Source organism: Etheostoma cragini, chromosome 2 (assembly GCF_013103735.1).
Source record: "Etheostoma cragini isolate CJK2018 chromosome 2, CSU_Ecrag_1.0, whole genome shotgun sequence".
Taxonomy (NCBI): Eukaryota; Metazoa; Chordata; class Actinopteri; order Perciformes; family Percidae; genus Etheostoma; species Etheostoma cragini.
In genome coordinates, this window is record NC_048408.1 from 22,271,159 (window position 1) to 22,292,816 (window position 21,658).

The 21,658-nt window shown below is 38.1% G+C and overlaps 2 protein-coding genes and 1 long non-coding RNA gene across 5 annotated transcripts; all 3 read right to left on the bottom strand.

Moving 5' to 3' along the window:
- Positions 1-370: 370 nt before the first annotated feature.
- LOC117959626 lies at positions 371-3,805 on the bottom strand. 2 transcript variants are annotated; one of them, XR_004659979.1, is made up of 4 exons: positions 3,498-3,805; positions 3,336-3,392; positions 769-870; positions 371-447 (listed from the first exon to the last, which is right to left on the bottom strand). It is a non-coding gene; the product is annotated as an uncharacterized LOC117959626 (long non-coding RNA). The 2 variants fall into 2 exon arrangements; XR_004659978.1 differs by having other exon boundaries at positions 371-462.
- Positions 3,806-11,287: 7,482 nt separating this feature from the next.
- On the bottom strand, positions 11,288-14,298 carry LOC117959378. Its single transcript, XM_034896484.1, has 5 exons — positions 14,098-14,298; positions 13,240-13,548; positions 12,968-13,006; positions 12,773-12,880; positions 11,288-11,862 (listed from the first exon to the last, which is right to left on the bottom strand). Exons 1-5 carry the CDS (start codon positions 14,129-14,131, stop codon positions 11,513-11,515), a joined length of 840 nt encoding a protein of 279 aa, XP_034752375.1. The 5' UTR covers positions 14,132-14,298; the 3' UTR covers positions 11,288-11,512.
- A 365-nt stretch (positions 14,299-14,663) lies between these two features.
- LOC117959303 lies at positions 14,664-18,647 on the bottom strand. Of its 2 annotated transcripts, XM_034896359.1 has the most exons (6): positions 18,432-18,647; positions 17,979-18,311; positions 17,643-17,675; positions 17,496-17,537; positions 15,926-16,053; positions 14,664-15,331 (listed from the first exon to the last, which is right to left on the bottom strand). In XM_034896359.1, the coding sequence occupies exons 1-6, from the start codon at positions 18,496-18,498 to the stop codon at positions 14,993-14,995; spliced, it is 942 nt and encodes a 313-aa protein (XP_034752250.1). In that variant the 5' UTR covers positions 18,499-18,647; the 3' UTR covers positions 14,664-14,992. The 2 variants fall into 2 exon arrangements, with proteins under 2 accessions (XP_034752250.1, XP_034752258.1); XM_034896367.1 differs by lacking the exon at positions 17,643-17,675 and having other exon boundaries at positions 14,666-15,331.
- Between the last annotated feature and the right edge of the window lie 3,011 nt (positions 18,648-21,658).

Genomic DNA, 21,658 nt, shown 5'->3' on the forward strand with positions numbered 1-21,658 from the left:
GTGACTGTAGAATAGAGAGTCTGCTCTGCTGCTGGTGGATGGGTGCCACCCTTAGACGTGCTGTTAGAGGAGATTTTATTTGTTTCAGGGAGTGCATTACTATCCGTCGAGACACCAACAGAGTCCTTCTTGAAATTGACGCTGGCATAGTGGAGCTGGTCCGCTGGAAGGTTGACAGTGGCATAAACGGGCCGCAGTGCTTCTCCTGAGCTTGCCTGCTGGTTCCCCATCTGTATCTCGTCAAAGTGGTTATCTCCATGATTTTCCTGCAAAGCAAGTAAGGGTGCAGTGTAGCTGCTGCTGTACTCAGAGCAAGAAAGGGTGCACAGTAGCAGCTATTGTATTCATATGCAAAATCATAAAAACACACACACACACACACACACACACACACACACACCTCTGTGGTATGTTCAGCAGCGTTCATCCTCCGCTCTAATGATCCCCCTGCAGCAGAACAAGCTGAAAAACATTTGAATAGATGGAAACAACAAGCTATATTATCTTCATTCAAAGTTTTCATTACAGACAAAATCATGTGCATGTAAGCTTTCATTTTTGTTTGTCTCTCATTTAGCATTAAAATAAAAGGATCTGTTTTGTAAGTAAATACACAGTGTATTAACATGATTTTGACAGACTACCAATCATTTTGATAATGAAATAAGAATTCAAGACAAGAAGAATGTTTATACAACTACAAATGTATACTGTATGTGTGTGAATGGATTGGGTTTGCACGTTCTATGCCAAGTTTCCATCCCTCACCTTGTGTCCAGGGGAGGTTGTGTCTGCACAGTACAACAACAATCACAAGTATCAGTATCAATACCAGACACACTGACGCAGCGACCACAGGGGCAATCCATTCTGCAACCAAGAGACAACAGTTAAAGTTGTTAGAGGAAACATCCTATCAACAGAGTTATATTGTCCTCAGGATTCATGTCATAAGCAGATGTTATTTCACTCTTTGTTTGTGCAGTAGGAGTGTTGGCCCAATTTACAGAGATATGAAGTGTATCTGTTTGTTAGCGGTAATCAAAGTGGCCACCTGGAGGGCTGTTTTGCTTGTCATTATTCTCTTTGTTGTCTTCTTTTTGTAGTACTTCTCTGGTTTTGTGTGTTTCATCTGTTGAAAAGGTAAAAAGCCAGAAAGCTAGAGATGTGATGAAAGGCATAAGTGAAATTATGAAATTACTGCATGCAAAACAGTCAGACACACACACACACACACATACATACACATAAACATTTATTTATGTCCACATGAAGAAAAATGGTACAGGGACACAAATATTACAGATGCAGTACAATACATGGGAAAACTCATGGACAAGGGCATGCAGCAGTTCTTCACAGTATCACTTAATAAGCACAATACGCAGTTCTTAAAGGTATAAGTAGCAGTTTCTCTGCCAAATGTAGCGGCTGTCAATACAGTTTGTTACAATGTTTTGGCTTCTGATTTCAGAACCTTGATGTCCTTTTTGCAAACTCTAGACACAAAACTCAAAACGGTCATCACTTGTAACACAGGCTGTCCAATGTTCAAAACATTGCATTGTGCATTCATATTTTTAAAGAAATCTTGTACTTCCACAATCATTGGTTCAAAAAACTAATTTATTGTGAAATACCAATGAAACGTTACTTTAGATAACCCACACACAAGCTACCCATAGTTTCACTGTGTCATTGTTCATACAGTCATTAAATATTGCAGTACAAAATAGGTGATACATATTTCATTATGGTACTAGATGAAACTACACAATGATACAATGATGATGAAATACTACATCCATAGATAATTCTCGCTAATTGGTGACATTATATCTCCGTATCTTGAAAATGTGCATTTCGATCAATGGTTGTGAGTTTTGTGTCTCGAGTTTTGAAAAATTATGTCAAGGTTCTGAAATTAATGCCAGGGTGATTGTAAAAAACCGTAATAGCTTTTCTCCATTAATGTCCCAATTCTGTGTTTATCTTTTCTTTGTTCCAACTCCTCTGTTCTTCATCGCTGTTATTATAACACTTTCCTTGATTATGTTTAGTTCAAAATTTTCAGTGGTGGATAAATTTCTGCATTCAACTTATTCATTAAATTTGAATCAAAATGTACTTATAAAATACTCACTCAAAATATGCAGGTGGATCTTAGTTAAACATGTAGTGGAACTGTCATCTCTTTCCACAACACACCGGTAACTTCCACCATCCTTTTGGGTCAGTGTGGAAATGATCACAGTGTAGACTCCTTGCTGTTTGTCATCTATCAGAGAAAACCTGTCTAGTATTGTGTGATTTGAAATGTGAGTTGAAATCAGATTTTTGCAATGAAAGTTTTTATCATCTCTGCAGAAGTGTTTGATGTTGCTTTCCTCTGTTCTTGGATACTGGCAGTTGATGGTAGCAGATTCTCCATGACGTGCCTTCAGGATCACAGGGGGTTTGTTACCTGCCAGTGAGTTGAAACAGAAGGCTGACCTTTTCACTCAGTAATGCAGCATATGTTTGTGTAGCTTTAATTGTCACACATTCCAATACTTGAATGTTCTTGTCCAACAAAATTCTGTCCACAACACACAGTTTTCTGGTCAGTGCACACATACTCTTTCTTTTGTAAGAAGTGGACAAAGTGTTCCATTTTACTCACCCCATAACAAATTAGGGGCATGCATTCAATGTCTTACTTATGTTTTGTGAAATATAATGTATAAAGTATCAAATGAAATGTAGTATGTAATATGGCTGCCTGTGAGGGCTGTATGTTCAATTATTAAATTGTATGAAAGCCTCTGAAAACTTGGCATTACATTTTTAGTTTGTAAACAACAATAATACTCAATATTTTCCTTGTGCTGAAAAAAATAGTGTGTGCAATATGACTAGCACACTAATAAGCAGAATGACACTGTTGCAGTTTGTTACGGTGGAGCTAATTTTATTCACTATAGAGTTTACGCTATACAGCTTGATAGTTTTATATATAATGACTCAAATGTTACAACTCATAAGATTCATTCATGTAGCTAAATGTGGAGATAAGTGTACATTTCTCCACTGCGTCATAAAGTAGTATAAAGTAGTCCAAAATACTGATAGAAATGTTTTTTAAAAAGCCTCAAGTTAAGTAAAAGTATCTCAAAATTGTACTCCACTACAGTACTTAAACAAATGTACTTTCCATGTCTGGTGCTGGAGCTGCCATGTGCATGACTTTCTAGGCGTAATTCAAATTTGACATGAAAAAAAGCAAGCACCTCTCTGCAAAGTATTTTGAGTAATGCTTTACATCTTTGCTAAATTGAATATTACATTTTACTTACAGTTTATGTTGTCAGGTCCTCCCTTGTTTCCTGTCACAGACAGTAAACTCACACTAGCTGTTGTAAAAATCGCAAATTAGGCCATTACAACACAGTCAACAGGTTGTTTCCCAAAATACGTCTCACACTCATCAAAGAAAAACAGAAGAATAGTATAATTACCTGTCATTAAGTAAATTACTTTGAGTGACATTCTCATTGTCTCAGTCCTGATATTTCGAGCTGACTAAGATTTAATTCCCACTTTATCAAATAATAAACTAACTTCCTTTGCAGTTTTTCGTCAAGACATCAGTCAGGACTACTGCCACACCTTCTGTATCTCCGCAAATATACTGTAAGAGTGTGCCAGCTTCTCCTTTCTAACACATAACTTAAAACATTTGCATTTTAAAATGAGAATGTACAATGTGTTATGCAGAGAGAATAAAAAAGAGAGAGAAAGGCAGAACCGAAAGAAAGATAGAGAGGTAGGGAGAAAGTAACGGTGCTGACTCATATACCGTGCAATTCTCCACCCTCTGTATCTCATGATCTATTTCTGTTTAGATGTAAAAACAAAACAAAAAACAAATGGACTCAGAGAAAAATGTCCACAATGTCCCTCTTATCTTTAAATCAAAATAATTATAATACCTGATATGTATATTTATATCTACCTAATACAGTATGTGACGATCAGATACTTGTATTATTTTCAGAAGGAGGGATAACAGTGCAATGGAACATTCAAAACTTACTTGAAGCTAAAATTAAAAACCTAAATTATGTCCTATTTCTAAAAAGTGCTTTTATAGCGAGCTTTCCTTTTTTTTACTCATGCTTTTCGCTTCATTGCTAGTGAAACATATGACAATGTGTAAAACTCATATTACTGTTAACAATAATCTAATATCTAATCCAATCTATTCAGACACAGGCTCCGTAGTGATTGACATCACCTATTTTTAAGTCTTAGCCAATTAAAATGGCTTTTTAAATGGATATACATTTTTTCCTAATAGGTAGGTTAAAACTACCAGGATATGTTGAGTTATTTTTAAATTGCCACATGGCAGAGGGACACATGCCCCAAGATGTGCAAGACAGACAGACAAAACAGGAAGTAAAGAATGAACCTTTTCACTTTTAATTAACCACATTATCCACATGCAGACCTCACTTTCTTGATTGTGTATAACGTTGGCGTTTGTTACGTTTATATGAAAAGTAATTTTTAGAGGTCTTCATTGTGCAGTAGCACAGGATGTGTTTCATGATTATATGTCCACGGCTGTGTAAGTCAAGGCTGTGAGTGATTAAAAACTCACCTGTTAATAACATTAATCCGATGGTTCATATCTTTGGTAAAGTCAATAAAATCGTTAAATGTGTTAAATCTTAAAAAATAAAAAGTATCATAAAATAATAAGAAGTTTACAATTAAATTGTATTAAAACCTACTACATAAGCCCCATCTTTCAGAATATCATTGTGTACGTTTTGGCAAATTGGCACAATTAAAAATATGCAGAATTAGTTTTTAGCAGGTATTGTTTGCAATGTATCCATATTAAGTTTTGGACTTTTAAGGAGCATCCTTTTTTCTGTGATTTCTAAGCAGATTCATGGTTTTATTCATGATGAACATTAGAGATAATGTCCTCAAATAGTGTAAGTGACACTGAATCTAAACATGCGCAAGATGCCTGCATGTTTGGATTCACTTCACACAGTATCTTTGTCTCACAGCTTCCCCTGGGAGGCCTCCAGATGAAGTCAGTCAACCTCTAAAGCCACATCATTATTCATTGTTGAGATGTGTGGCTTACATGACCAACATATTTGTATTGTGAGAATGTTACCACATACTGTAGATGGTTCAAATAACCTTTAATGAAATAAAATTTAGAGCACAAATTTAACACGTCATTTATTCATTATAAAAATGAAACGTGAAATGTCACAAAAATCAATAAAACATCAATAAAACAAACCTTTATTCAGTTCAAAACACACAGGTGTTCTGCTGCGTAAGCCTTACTTAGTCTGGTATCAACATCAGCTTATGGTTGCTCTGGTTAGCAAATGTTAGTAGACTTCAGATAGATTGATTATTTAACTGTGGTATTGACAATACTGAGTCTCTTTGTGGACATGATTTTGTTAAAGGTTTATTATTTACCAATATCCTGTAAATGTCACTTGTAGCCACAGTGGCTGCTGTTACATCATAAAATTTGACACTTTTCAGCCCAAACATCCATCAAAGTGGACTTGCAAAAATATACATTCTTGTATCAAATTTTTACTCTGCCTAATTTCTTATGGGATATATATATGTATATATATATATATATATATATATATATATATATATATATATATATATGTATATATATATATATATATGTGTATTTATTTATTTTTTCTTTTAAGAAAACAAACAGAAACAAATCTTGTACAACTGTGGAAAATACTAAAGTTCGAGAATGAATGAAATGATTAATTTGCAAAAACAGATATCTCCGTTTTTATTTATTTTCCGAAATTGTGCACTTTTTTGTGCACCCCAGGAAGCTAATGTTGGTTTATTCATTTTAAGAATGTCTCTTTTTTTAAATGAACTCTTCAATCAGACTTTTTAAACAGGAGGTAAAGCTTGGTAAAGGTGAATAGGTGTATTGGAGAAAGAGTGTGGCACAGCTGTAACATGATAGAATAGTTTAAATTAAGAAAATTAAATAATTCTTCACGTGGAAACAATTCAATTGAATTTTATTCACAGTATCTTATCATATTATAAGAGTTATCTCAAGACAATTTACAGATAGATCACATTCTATAATCTACAAAGACCCAACTATTCCAATAATTTCCCCAAAAGCAAGCATTTAGTGTTGAGGAAAACTTCCTTTTAGGCAGATACCTCAGACAGTTGGTGGGCGGTTGTCTGACGGTGTCGGGGGTGCAAGTGATGAAATAATTCAGTGAATCAATAACAGAACATGTTCTTACTATCAAACTCCATGGATGAATATTCGACACGCTAATAAACACAAACAAATGAGTCTATAAAACAACAATAGTACTCTAGCAGAAACCATGTTTTTGGGTGTCTGATGGTGGCGTAAAGGGTCAGAGGGTCCAGCAGCTGATTGGAGGAACATGTCACGTGGGTCTGGTTTCTCCAGAAATTCAAAGTCAGACTGTCATGGCGGCTCGTTCAGAATACAATCTCATATTTTACTAAAATAGTTCACCAAAACGTGTTTCTGAAAACATTTTAAACAGGTAACGTGTAGTTGCTGAATCTGTCTTTATTTCAGATTGCCAAAGGTCAGTTTAAAAGATTTTTTGTTAGATTTTGAGAGACACTAGTCACACTCGTCCCACTCATCATTTCTGGGTTAGCACTACACCAATCAGATCGGTCATCTTAGTCCAACTGCCGGGAGTACCCGCCATCCAACTGAGCAAGTCATGTCGGCCAAAAGGAAAGCGGCCGGCCCCTTTGATGGATGACGGCATGGAACACACCAAATCAGACAAAAACAGACTTGAGTCACCAACCTCCCCAGAGTGTTCGCCGGCCAATTATCGGGTTAGTGTGTCAGGGCCTTTGAGAACACAATTACCAACGGACAGATCAGTGGTGCTGCAGCAGCCACAACCAAGTACAGTCCCTTTCCTGCCAGTGGTGGTAACACTAGAGCAAAGGGAAATACCACATAAACACATCACATGTTCAAAACAGATGGTGTGAGAAGATCAAACAATGAATAAAGAGTGTGGCCTAAAGTTATATATCTCTTTTCTGTTTACATGTTGAGTTTTACTTGACAAAAATGTTCATAAAAATTCAAAGTGCCTTTTAATTTATCGCAACTGCTCATTTGTGCGTGACATTACACATACGTGTACAAAAATAAACTATAAACGTGTGAATTATATTTAATGATTGAGAATCAAGCATAAACTTGACCTTTTTAAAACCTACCAAACACAAATTCCTAAAAGTAAAACAGGTGGCATATGCTGCACACATTTAAAACCAACCCTGATGAATTAAAACCGTGGGTAAAAAGTATGTTAAAACGAAATATTATAAATGTGTAAGATGGCATCATTACCAAGAATGTTTTTGATAGGAAATTGCTTTGAATTTATTTTCTCCTTTTAAAAGTTGGCTAAAACTCGGCTAATCCCCAACAAAAACAACACATTCTTTGGAATTCTACTACAATGCACCTAACATTTTTTCTGAATAAATTGTTGTGTGTGACATATTAGCTGTTTGCACATCTGGAGGGGGTGTGACCCCCAGTCTTGTACCACTACCACTCTCTGTCTCTCTCTGTCACTGAGTGAAAGAAACCACCACATGAAAACAGGAAATATTTTTTTATGTTACGGGAGTGGCAAGGCTTGGACGCAAATGCAGAGGAGACGCAGATCACACCAAGCTTACAACAAAAAGAGTCATGCAGAAACAGGCAAGGTATCTCAAAAAATACGTATGGAGTATGGAGTCTATGAATCATTCTATAAATCTAAAAATGGACATTCCTGAACACAATGTAAGAAAATTCGTTGCACAATTTGTCAGTGATTTTAATGAGAATACTTTTGTGCCATGGTCACCATTAGAGAAATAATTAGGATAGTTGTCATTATCAGTGTCATATGGGCAGAGTGCTCCCTCCTGTGCTGAAAAGTATATCTTTGAGTGGTGGCATCTGAATGCTTCAAAATAAAAATAAACACAGTAGAATATTTATTTTTGAAGGTTACTTTTTTGTTATGGCCGTTGTGCTGAAAAAATTGTCTTTTTCCTTTAAATCACTTCAAGTCACACAACTGGATGTCTTCAGTGACATTCAACAATTAATATTTAAAATACACATTTATTTATCAGCAATTTAATTAAGGTTATCAACACTGTATGGAGACTGTTGTTTTAAGTAATTACCAGAGAAAACCCAGACGCTAAGAAGAAGCCTTTTCCTCATTGCGATCTTTGTTAAATTCTCTATCCCCTTTCGTTTTCCCTCAGGGTCTACTGGTTTCTCTGTCCCTTACCAACTCTCACTTCTCTAAGTCTAAATTTAATCTAAGGCTTTTAACCTTACAAGAAACACTACTGGAGCCGTACAGTGAGCCAGGAAGTCTTGAGGTTACGCATAAAACGTGTGTCCATTGTGACCTCTTCTTTATCTTACTTCCCCCTTCTCAGTTCCTATGTGATCTGTGTGAGTGTGTGTGGGGGGAATTCGAGCCCTGGCCTGTTCAACCATCTGTTAATACATCAATCATCAATAAACCTACAACACAGGCAAAACAAGCAAGCATGTGGTGTGTATATGTGTGTGTAAACATGTAGGGAAGAGGGAGAGAGGGGCAGATGACGAGATCACGTGGGCCATGTAAGATCAAGATGGCGCATGAAACACCTTGAGATTTGAGGCCCTTTAGTAAAAGCACAAGGCACAAAATAGCCACTCAAGGAATTACACAATCATGTTATTTAACCCCAAAATGGCGGGTAGTGAAACTTGGTTGCAAGTGTGACCATGGGGTGTCCGGAAGCTAATCTGTGTACGTGTATGTGTGTTAGGTTAGTGTGTAAAGAGGACAGAAAATCACACTTTAGAGAAAGAAAGACACTTGGAATCTTGATTTTCAAGGAAGTGATAAAAACCAATCTTCTTCTTCACCAAGGACCCTGACCTAACTTGACGTTGTGGCAGGCGGCTGAGAAGTTGTCTTACGGGGGGATTTCTATTACTCTGCCCCTTGTAGCAGGGCCGGCGGTTGCCTAGGGCGTCAAATGTGTTTGGGGTGCCGTGTAGCTCTTGAGTCTACTTCCCATTAGTAATAGAATTAGTATAATAAAAAAAATAAAACATGTTTATTGAACATAATCATCCTAGGGCGTCCCCTCAGCCACACGTTTGCTTGTCAACCTGATTATTAGATTGAATTGATGATTATTGTCAATCACTCCCTAACTGGGGGAAAACTTCAACTTAGAACTAACGATGATTTAGTTTGAAATTCTCGTGACGTGAAGTTTCCAGCCTATGGGTCAGACTCAAACACACGGAGCTCTGAAGCAGACCTGTCGCTTAGTGTCCACTCTTGCTGTAAAAATAGAGACGAGCAGCGGCTTGGACCACTGCTGCAGCACGCCTCCCGTGGTCTGCGCATCTTCAGGTTTGTAATGGACAAACCTGCTGTGGGCATGCTGCTGCAGATGCATGGGTCCCTATTTCTGCCGTAGTTTGGGGTTTCCAACTCCGATGCAGAGCAGCGTAGGCTACAGCTACTCCCCTAAACTGTCTCATACAGAGACCAGCATCTCAAACAGTGCACGCTGTGTCTGTCATAAACGTTCGGTTTTGGTTGCAGGAACGTTCCCTGAAGGTTAGGTTTGGTTGTGTTTTGGTTGATCGGGAAGTTTTCTTGTTACATCACACGTTTTCAGAACGTTCCCCTAATGTTATCCTGAAATGGCAACCTTTAGAGAACGTTACCCGAATATTCTTTCTTTAACATATATGTAACACTGGACTATAGCCGTATTCATATGGTAGGTGGAGGTCTAAGATCTACCATATCAGCAGAGCGATCACATATTTCACAGCACAGCAATGGTGGAGGTGGATTATCTACCGAAAAATTGTGACTTTATTCTTGTAATAGCCTATTGTAAATCTCAAAGAACACAGATATATTTTGAATGTGCACAAAGTTTTGAACATGAGCAGAAATCTTGCTCAAACACATCTAAACTATTACAGTCCAGGGGTTTGTTAATAAATTAAAATTAATTCATGTATCATTCAGGTGAATAATTGTCATATTTAAGGAGGTTACTTCCACTACAAAAGACACAAAAGAGGGAAGAAGAAATGATGCCCAGGTGTGGGCTGACCCAGATATAACGAGACAAGTTGATCTACAGGAGAATAAATGGATGGAAGCAATACAGAATGCCTGAGAGCCTATTGTTGCAATATATTCCATAATGTTTTTATATTTGGATCGTAATCTATGTTTTCCTTTAAATAAAGATATTTCCAGCATAAATTAATTTAGAAAAAGGTAATAAAAAAACAACAACATGGGGTTCGAATGACAAAGGGAAGGTTCATTATCTCGCTTGTACAGTAAATCATTTTTTACACATTCATTGTGGTAACAAGTTGCAGCAATAGCAGCAATAAATAGCATTAATAACACAGACCTACATGTCTCTGCCCAGTGTGTGTTTTCGTTTGTTAGGTCCAAAGATGCTCCACGGTAAACAAAACGGATCCGTCTCACTTGTGAGGGGTTTACGGTAAAGGTGGTTTCTCTTCAAAGGCCGTGAAGAACCAGTTCAGTTGACTTGATAAGAGAAGTGTTGTCCACGTTGTCTGATTTCTTGTAGAGCTACAAGAACACCAAAATTCATCAGGAAAATGAAACTATTTAATCAAAGTAGGCTACAAACATTTGGCTGTGCTTCCAGTTTAGCACGGATGCAATGGATAGCAATGGTTTGTCTTCTTTAGCAACTCAAGGTGTTGCAGTGAGTGACAATAGTAAGTGGGTTACAGGGATTTTTATCCCTTAGGTCACCTGGTCAGAGTCCCTGCTGCGTTCAGGGAATCCGGCCAATAGGAAACCAGTGTTCACACAGGTAAAATGTAGGCGTGGACCACAACTTCTGTAGTTTTAAATATCTCCGGACATTTTTCTCATGGAGGTGTGACTTTTAGTCTAGTTGGCCTGGATGCCTCATTCTCTTTGTTTGAAAGGGTGCTCAGAGAGCATGGGAGCCATGTGGTGTCCTTCGTCTCAGACGTCACATGCTCTGGGATCTCTTTGTTTAAAGATAGTGTTTAACTACACTGCTCGGATCCCACATCACCAACTCTACAAACAGATGCTCACAAAAATACAAAAACATACGTTAAATAAATGTATATATTGACTTTGTTTCATCAGGTTAAAATGTATAATCTACTGAATATGATTATTATTCATACATTAGTTTGAGAGGACTTATCTAAATATTTCTTATTATATCTAAATGTTACAAAAATACATCAAATTGAACAGAATTATTTAAATTATCAATTCACAATCTAATCTAACAATGCAGCAAAGGAAGATACTGCACATTACAGTGAAGGTGGTCAGCACTGAGGTCATACGTTGCAATAGACTGTTGATTCATCCGTTGCTCTGTGTTGAATAGTGGAGCATGTAACCACAGGTGTGACAGTGCTGGAGTCGGTGTGTTTTTTGAAGCAAACAGTGGCGTAAGAGAGACCTTCTGGTTGGATCTGAGACTCTGATGAAACAATGACATTGGAATAAATATTATCTGAGTGATCTCTGCTGGTATCTCGGTGCTGAACAGTCGACAAGTAGAAGATGCTGTTAGCCTTGCTGTCTGTTGCTTGATCCTCATTGGCTGTTGAAGAGGAAGTAGTTTCATGGTTTACATTTAGTTTCTGACTGGATGGTGTTGCACATATTGTGTCTTGGTCCTTTCCTGTATGGTGAGTGATGATACAAGACAAAGTTTTAGATCCCTTTGAAATTAAAACCAAGTGTTTTGCTTTCACTTCCTATAAAGCAATCAATAATTGTGGTGCCATGATGTTGCATTAAAAGCAGCAAATAGAAATAATAAAAAAATAAATAAATGCTGCCCATTTTTGTATGAAACCACCAGGGAGAACATAAGCGAACTGAGATATCTTTCAGGAAAGACAAGTTTGCAGAATAGACAGAAGTAGTAAAATTACAATATGGAATTTTACAAAATGAAAAACTGTGTCCTTCTTGCTGCTAGCTGGTTGCCTACAAAGTAGGTATAATAAAATCATGGGTTGTTTGTGATTGCTTTTGTGTTTCTAGGTGGAAGTGATTGCTATGGATCCCAGGACTGTTTTAGGTTGTTTGTATGTTAGAGTGTTCTAAACCAGTTTTCCAAAACTTCCTGCAAAGGACCCCTAAACTGACACAAATTAGACCATGTACCTTTGATAGGGTCTTGTCTCCGAGGCCCCCATTTGATAGTAGTTTTGCTTTTAGATGTTTCATCATAGAAAGTGTACGAAACCCGTGACCAAAATAGTCATACATTCTGTCATCTACCGACAGTTACTTATAGGTGGAATTATGGGGAAACAAATTAGTCCCCTTTTTGCTGGATACCCTCTGGAACCTCCTAAAGAACCCCTCGGGGGCCCTGGACCCCACTTTGGGAACCACTATTCTAGACCATTGCTAGCTCATCATTAGGTGATTTCTAACTTGTAAAAGTGTCCAGGCAGGGGTACCGATAGGTCATTAGGTTGTTTGGGATAGATGTTTAGGTGAATCTGTTTTCTATCGTGGGTGTTTCAAACTGCCATCATAATCTGAAAATAGTATTATATAAGTGTTTTATTTTATACCATAATTTGAGCTGATGTCTCTGTTGCGATGTCTGAGGAATGTTAGAAGGACCATTGCGAGAGCCAGCAGCACCACACCGAGACCTGCTCCAATGTACAAAGGCTTCTCTGAAAAAAAGGACAAAATCATGTCTCAGTAATGATGTTCACTCAGTGCTTTGTCTCTCACATACACAGAACAAGACAGTTGCTTACTAGAGGATGGAGCATTTGATTGAGGGTCATTTGGGTTTTCTGAAAGAAAAAAGAAAGAATTGTGTTAATGTTGTTTTTTGTCTCTCAGTCACATGGATCTGGTGTGTTAGTGGATTATCTATTTCCTGTCTGTTGCAAAAAAAGAGAAGATCAGTTTCAGACAGTGTTTTGACATTTTGTCCATGACAAAGGAAATAGAACAAATGTGTTTATCTTTCAAGTGATGAATAACAACAATGTCATAGAAAGCTTTCTATATAAAATCAACTCACCGTTTATGACTGTGAGGAAAACTTGACTGTATGTGTCCAAGCCAATTCTCTCTATTCCACACCAGTAGATTCCTGAGTCATCTTGTTTAAGATGAGAGATGGTCACGTAGAATGTGTTTCCTTCATCTTCAATACTGTATTTTTTGTTTAAATCGTTATTTGTTCTGCTACTTATTAGGACGTCTTCATTTTTACACGCTCCGTTGCAGAAATATTTGACATTGTCAAATGCGTTGGAGTGAGAGCACTTTATTGTGACGTGACTCCCCAAAACTCCTGTTATGGACATAGCTTCAGTCTCCCATGACCCTACAAAACACAGTCAGCAGTAAAGTTCAGATTGTTATGCTTTTTGCATCCAGTTGCAACCTCACCAGTTACATTGTAAATTACCAACCAGCTAGACGTATCCTGTTATTCAAAGCAGTGGTTGCAAAACTTTTACAGCTTCTGACCCTTTTGCTTTTTCACCCAACACAGGTTGCATACTGTGTGTCTTTGTGTTGTAGGAAGTTTGTTTTGTTACATTTAAATACAAAAAAAGCCTAAAGAGGTCAGACTTTGCAGTATTCACAAGAAAAAAGGAACTATTAAAGAAGGGTAGTTTGCTTAGTTTTGTATTTTCTAACCTTAGCAATCCTTTCACGAGCCCCTCTGGGTATGGGTGAGTGTTTACAAGTGTTTTAAAAGTCAACACATATTACGGTAGAGGCTCAAAAACAACAGCAAGGAATTACTGGGAGTCAAAATCAAGAACAAAACGCCCAACTGAAAAAAACTTACAACCACAAAGACACTGAAAATTCAAATAGAGGAAGAGAGAAAGATGGCCAGAAGAATGAATTTCTGTAAACTTACCTCGCAGAAGAAAGACCAACATGAGGGAAATCATCTTAATGCTGGTCAAATGAGTTATAGGTCTGTCACTATCCGTTGCCTTTTTTCATCTCACCGTGATTACACGTCTTTGTAATTTTACCCAAATTAATGACTTGTCGTAGGTTCCTCTTTGTTGTTGCGCTTCCTATGTTTAGCCGGCTTCTTCTGTCTAAATCTGCCCACCAAACCAAATAAACCCTGTGAGAAGCAGGGAAACAACGCTCCCATCTCTTGCCTGTCACATAATGTTTAAGATTAATTAGGCGAGTAAATAATTCACAGAAGGAAAACGTCAGATATTATCACTTTGTTTATTTTGGTAAAATATATATGAAAGCAGAGTGAAACAGTGGTTCCTACATGCAGTTCCTACAGCTTGAGTTAAGAGTCATGCTTTTGGTGCATTATCCTAAAGAAATAAAACACAGCACTGATTAACACTATAACTAATTGAATTGCTAAAGATCCTTTATTATAAACTTTTAAATTGGCCAACATCCCATCAGATCCTTCTTTCATCCATGCACAGTGTCATATAATGATGCGTTATGTGCCTGTTCATTACTATGGCTTTTACGGTAACACAATGAATGAGTGAGATTTTGCCATTGTCTTGCATGTTGTCGCGAGAGTTTTGTGAATATACTTCCAAAAACTGCACTCAATAAAAGAATAGCTCCGGCTAAAAGAGTATTGAGCCTCTGGAATTATCATTATACACACTGTAAAGAATAATTTTGGTTTCAGGGTCTTACTTTTGTCGTTTTGGTCATTATTCCTATTTACAATTAAATATATGAAAAAAAGATTTCACCGGGCACATGGCAACAAGAAAACCAAAGTTAACTTGCCATCGGTTGCAATTAACCATGAACTATCCTTCAACAGTATAACTGTTAATCTGCTCTTTGACTCCCAAAGGTACATCTTTAGGATCACAGTTTCCATGAAGGCTGTGATAGACGTGCTCCTCCAACCGGCTGGGATCCAGATGCTGGTACTGGCAGATGTGCTTTGGTCCATCCACATCAACATATTCACCGAGGCCGAGAGTGACAGTAGAATCCCGATGGTTTGATGTAAAGTGGGAGCAGAGGTCAGGTGGTGGCGCCGGTAAAGCTGAGATATCAGCGCAGTCTGGAGCCGAAAAGTTGCAGCAGAGTTCAGGTTCAGTTGTGACAACAGGCATCATTGTCTCGTAGTCAGATGATGTCTGTGGGATGAGCCGAAACCTGCTGTTAGTGAACTGCTTCTTGCACGAAAGATCATATTATTCTTTAATAAATGCAAATTGGTTACTGGGAACTAGACAATGTGGTACTTTACAGTCAACAAACACAACTACAAATATGGAGCCATGCCAGCAATTCTGTGAGGCCATGCTTTGTTTATTTGAGGCACATTGTTGCTTTGAACAAAATGGTATCAGGATGCTATGTGTTGATGTTCAGCAGGTATCTTGTGTTGACATCTGACACTCATTAAAACCTAAGTCATGGAACGCAGGCCTTGACTCATTGCATAAACTGAAAATCCAGCTCAACATTAGCTAATTAATACAAAGCACCAAGTCTACACGTAGCTACTGCTCCTGGGAATGTCATTAACGTTACAAGTATTTAGTCATTAACCAAAGTATTACACAATTTGACCTGATGATGTATGATTTTGCACTACAATCCGTGCCAATCCACCCAGTAGTTACTGAGTCGATTCAGTCAGAACAAAAGTGGTTGATCAACCGACGTTGCCAACCCCAAAGTCATGCTGTGTGAGCCAGCTACTGTAGCTAAATGTTTGGACTAACCTCTCTATTCTGGCGTGGGCCAGGTCTTTGGTGTTTAACAGTCAGAAGAAGACCAAGTGTGAACATACATATAAACAGCATTGCTGTAATACACATCACTGCAGTCACAAACAGCGGCAGGTGGAGCTCTGCAGGAGAGAACAATGACTAATGTTTACCTTGCAGAGGATTCACTCAGACACACTATAAAATAGAAACACTATTAAAACAGATGGACACACACACAGTCCCCAATAACTGGTCTTAAGTGTTTAGTATTTGTCCCCATAGGGGCAGTTGGTTTCGCAGCAGTGACAGTACACAAGATCATATACAAATACAACAATGAATAGCAAACATGTAAGAACAATAAAACTAATTAAGACAAAAATAAACTTTATTCAAATTAAAAAGCCGTGTTCATCATGCATGGTTGTGGTCAAGCTGACATTAGCGTATCCTATTTAAATTTAATGTGTCTCAAAGTCCCAACTAATTGGGACTTTAGTTCATTCACCGTATCCCCCAGATTTAGATAAGTTGATACATACCTTTCTCATCTCCGTATGTGCTGTAACTCTGTCTTACGCCCCCAGCGTTAGCTTAGCCTAGCAAAGATCCTGCAGGTAACTGGCTCCAACTAACTTACCTCTCCCAGTGTGTGACAAAATAACGCCACCATGTCCCTATTTACATGTTGTGATTTGTTTAGTCACAGGGTATACATATAACAAGGTCACATGAGCCATATTCTAACCGAATACTAACTGGGAACTATATTCTCAGAAAGGCGAAGCACTGGTACTTCTACTACAGTACTTGGGCAGAGTGATTTGCCCGCTGCAATTGAGAAGCCCGGTCAGGGAGCAGAGATTTTGCTTGGATTTTTTTCAGAGTTGCTCATTTTCTGTCGGCATAGGTTGGCCTGTTCCACATATACACAACCAGTTTGTGTTGGTTCTGATTCTTCCCCAGACCTCAGTCTGTTTGGCGTTTTGTCCATCAGCTTCCAAAATTTGTAACTCCTCGTCTGTGTATTCTGGCTCAAAAATATACGGTTCTGTGTCTTGGTTTGATACCAAGTAAAAATCCTCTGACAATTCCTTAAAGTCAGCCATGATCACCAGTCTTGTAAGCTATTAGCTAGCTATTCACATTAGTTTTGTTGACGGAAGTAACTGTGCTTTTCGGTGTTGCGCTAATCACTCCACCCAAGTTGCACTGCTTCGTCTTCCTGAGAATATGCAACCTTGTTTTTTATACACCCTGTAAATACTATACAAATCACAACATTTAAATAGGGACATGTTGGCGTTATTTTGTCACTTGTTGGGAGAGGTAGGCTAGTTGGAACCATTTACCTGCAGGATCTCTGCTAGGCTAAGCTAATGCTGGGGGCGTCAGACAGAGTTACAGCACGCAGGGAGATGAGAAGGGTATGTATCGACTTGTCTAACTCTGGGGAACACGGTGAATAAGCTAAAGTCCCAATAAGTCGGCATGTTCCTTTAAATGTGTCAATGAAGATAGCCCAAGATAACCCAAGTCAGGAACACACACACACACACACACACGCACACACAATACTCACTGTCCACTGTGACATCCTTGGGAAATATGGGGGATCCATTTACTTTAAAGAAAAAATAATAAATATTAAAAAGTATTTAGGTACAAAAAATGAAATGAACATACTGCAATATCTAATGTATTGTGCAATTGTTTGGATCTTACTTACTGTGTTGCAATAGATTTTCTGGAGGCTTTGCTACTGATAAAGGACAGCAAAAAAATGTGTTTACAAAAATGTACATGCACCTACTTGGGCAATTGTACTAACCTTTAAAAACCAATAGAAAGTTCAGAAAAGAGGAACAAGTATGAGAACAGTAAAACTACTCAGTTCTCATATAACTGGTCTGACATTTTTAGATGGAAATCACCAGGTGGACAGAAACTATACAGCATTTGTCTTGTAAGCTACCTATTAATGCTATAAGGCAATAACTAAAAAACAGATTATATTATTTTATTTTTCAGGACATAGTGATCCTTTGCTGATGTCATACTGTACCTGTGGTAACATTCAGTTTTATGAAACTGATCTCATCAGGGAGGGATGTAATGTACACCCCACACCGGTACGTCCCGCTGTCCTCCAAGATGAGTTTGTCCACACTGACAATGAAGAAGGCTCCGTTGTGGTTGTCGTGCAGAGAGAAACGTTCATTTGTCTCACACTGGTCATGTTTTGCTGTCCTTACCAGGGGGTTGGTGGACACCTTGTCATCATTGTCATAGCAGAAATACTTAGTATTGTACTGCAGGTCCTTTCTATAGTCACATCTGAAGTCAAATCTCTGGCCTTCCACACCGGTAACAGCTTTTGTTTTGACACTGATCAAAGCTGTCAGTCACAAAAAGCTGTGTTAGTTACTGTGTTAGCATACTCATGTTTTTTTTTTAAATTATAAATACTTTAATTCAAGTGAAGTCTTAAAATCTTAATGCATAGCATGCAGCCCACCTCGGATTTGTAGTATAGTAATGATGACAACTGTAGTCGTTCTCCATGAGATCCAAGTTGCTCCCATTACTTCCAGTTTAACTTAAGTCCAAAAACTCAGATTCTTCTCCACTTGCACAACGAGGCAGCAACCTGGACTAAAGACTTTGTCTGTGTGTGTAAGATGGTGCTTTCATGTCCACCTCTTCCTCTTTCCTAAACAAACCAGTCCCTACAACCTTCAACCTATGGATGTCGCGCCCTGGTGACTGTCTGGTGAAGGTGTGACTGTGTTTTTGTTTTATTTCCTCATTTTGTGGCGCCTGCAGTTTGGCTGGTATGTTTTGGTTTTTCCTTAAACTGCATTCTCCACAGTGTGTGGCCACACCCCCCAAATTGAAGTGATTCAAGCTTGTTAATTAATCCTAAACATGAACTAAATTGTATCTCATTTAAAAACCTTGTTCTTAATCTTTAACATCCATCATGGACACATTACAACCTATTATATTTGTTGTTATTTACAGAACTCAAGGACCATCTTCTGAATTTTTATCTGAATTCTGAATTTTATCAGGTATAGTCCTTAAATCAGACAAAGTACTTATTGTAGGTGATTTCAATATCCATGGGGACGTTGACAACTATAGCCTTAGCATTGCTTTTAACTCACTACTAGTTTCAATTGGTATTATTCAGAGTGTACGTAAGGCCATGCAGTGTTTTAACCACACACTCGACCTTGTGCTGACATATGGCATCAAAATTGAAGATTTAATAGTATTTCCGCAGAATCCTTTATTATCAGACAATTCTCTAATAACCTTTGAATTCTTACTACCCGACTATACTAAATTAAACACAACCTTCTACACTAGATGACAGTGCTAAATTTAGCTAAATTTAAGGAAGATATTCCAGAAGCGTTTCATTAAATTCTGTTTCTTAATATAAAAGAAATATAATATTTATGTTAACTTTAGTCCCTCCTGAATTGACACATTTGTAGATAGTGCTACAACCTGCTTACAGACGACTTAAGACTCTGCTGCTCTTCTCAAAAAGAAGATGATGTAGCAAAAAAAACTAGCACCTGGGTATAACTCCCAAACTCACAAATTGAAACAAATCTTGCAAAAACTTGAAAGTAAATGGCGTTCCACCAAACTGGAAGAATCTCATTTAGATTTGACAAATCTGAAATGTATAGGAAGGCCCTCAGAAATGCTAGATCAGACTATTACTCATCACTAATAGAAGAAAATAAGTACAACCCAAAGTTTCTTTTCAACACTGCAGCCAGGGTAACAGATAGTCACAGCTCTATTGAGCTATCTATTCCTATAGCTCTGAGTAGTGACGACTTTATGAACTTCTTTAATGATAAAATTATAACAATTAGAGTTTGCCCTCAATTTCTACCTTTAAACACAGTAGCACTAGAAAGAATAACAAGTCAATTATTGTCAAAGGTTTCTTCAACTTAGCCATCTACCTGTCTCTTAGACCCCATTCCAACGAGGCTCCTTAAAGAAGCGTTACCCGTGGTTAACACTCAATTACTAGATATGATCAATATGTCTCTATTAACAGGTTAGGTACCACGGTCATTTAAAGTAGCTGTGATAAAACCTCTCCTGAAAAAACCCTCCCTCGACCCTGAGGTCTTTGCAAACTATAGACCTATCTGTGATCTTCTCTTTCTCTCCAAGATCCTTGAGAAGGTTGTTGCTAATCAGTTATGTGATTTTCTACATAGCAATGGTTTACTTGAGGACTTTTAGCCAGGATTTAGAAAGCATCATAGCACAGAGATGGCACTCGTGATATTACTAATGGCCTTTTAACTGCTGCAGACAATGGACTTGTCTCTGTCCTTGTTTACTAGATCTTAGTGCTGCATTCAACACTATTGAACTTACCATCCTGTTACAGAGACTGGAACATGTGGTTGGCATTAAAGGACTCACACTAAGTTGGTCCAAGTCATGTGGCATTGCTCTGGTCTCTAGCACCACTGTCAGAAATCTAGGAGTTATTTTTTTATCAGGATATATCCTTTGACGCACATCTAAAACAAATCACAAGAACAGCCTTTTGTCATCTTTGTAACATTGCCAAAATTAGGAACTTCTTGTCTTAAAACGATGCTGAAAAACTAGTCCATGCATGTGTTCCTTCCAGACTTGACTACTGTCATTCTTTATTATCAGGATCTTCAAATAAGTCCCTTAAGACTCTACAGCCGATCCCAAATGCTGTAGCGCGTGTTCTGACAAAAACTTAGATATGTTCATATTTCTCCTGTATTAGCTTCTCTGCATTGGAATCAGCTTCCGGTCTGGGTTAGGGAGGCAGACACCATCACCACATTTAACAGTAAACTTTAAACTCTCCTTTTTGATAAAGCTTATAGTTAGGGAGTGATGAGTTGCAGCATCCCCCTAGACTGGAAAGGGAGGGTGTATAGATGCAGACTCAGCTCCCCTTCTCTTTACCATATAATCAACAATAGGCAAGGCAAGGCAAGGCAGCTTTATTTGTATAGCGCATTTCAGCAACAGGGCAATTCAAAGTGCTTTACATAAAAAGATAAAAACAGTAAAAGTTACAGTGCAGTACAAGAAATTAAACATTAAAGAGCAGTTAAAAACTGTTAAAAACAGTGAAAATAAAATACGAAAATAAAGGTTACATTGCAGCATTTATGTACTAAAACTGGATCGATGCAGGCCTCCTCTCTTTACCCCGTCTTTCTTAGTTATGCTGTAATAGTTTTAAACTGTTGTGGGGCTTCCTTTGACACACTGAGCTGTTTTTATCTTTCCATTTGTGTGCATTCATGTCCAAGAAATGCCTGTTACTAACCTAGCTCTGGTGAGTCATTCCTTGGAGGCCTTATGTTCTTTTACCCCCAGCATGTTTCCTTGGTTAAGGGAGGCTCCAAAATTCATAGTTGCAGCTGTCGCTGTGGTCCTGTTACACGTCCTGAGATGCCATGCTACATCCTGATACGCCTTGTTATGCCGCACAGTGTCCTGCTATGCCATGAACTATACCCCAAACTACTATTTGTAGTCAGTGTTCCATTGTCTTTTATTGTGACTGTTATTGCCACTATTAATATCAACCCCGACCGGCCGTCAAACACCGCCTTCCAAGAGCCTGGGTCTATCCATGGTTTCTTCCTAAAAGGGAGTTTTTCCTCGCCACTGTTGCTTGCTCTGGAGGGAACAACTAGAACTGTT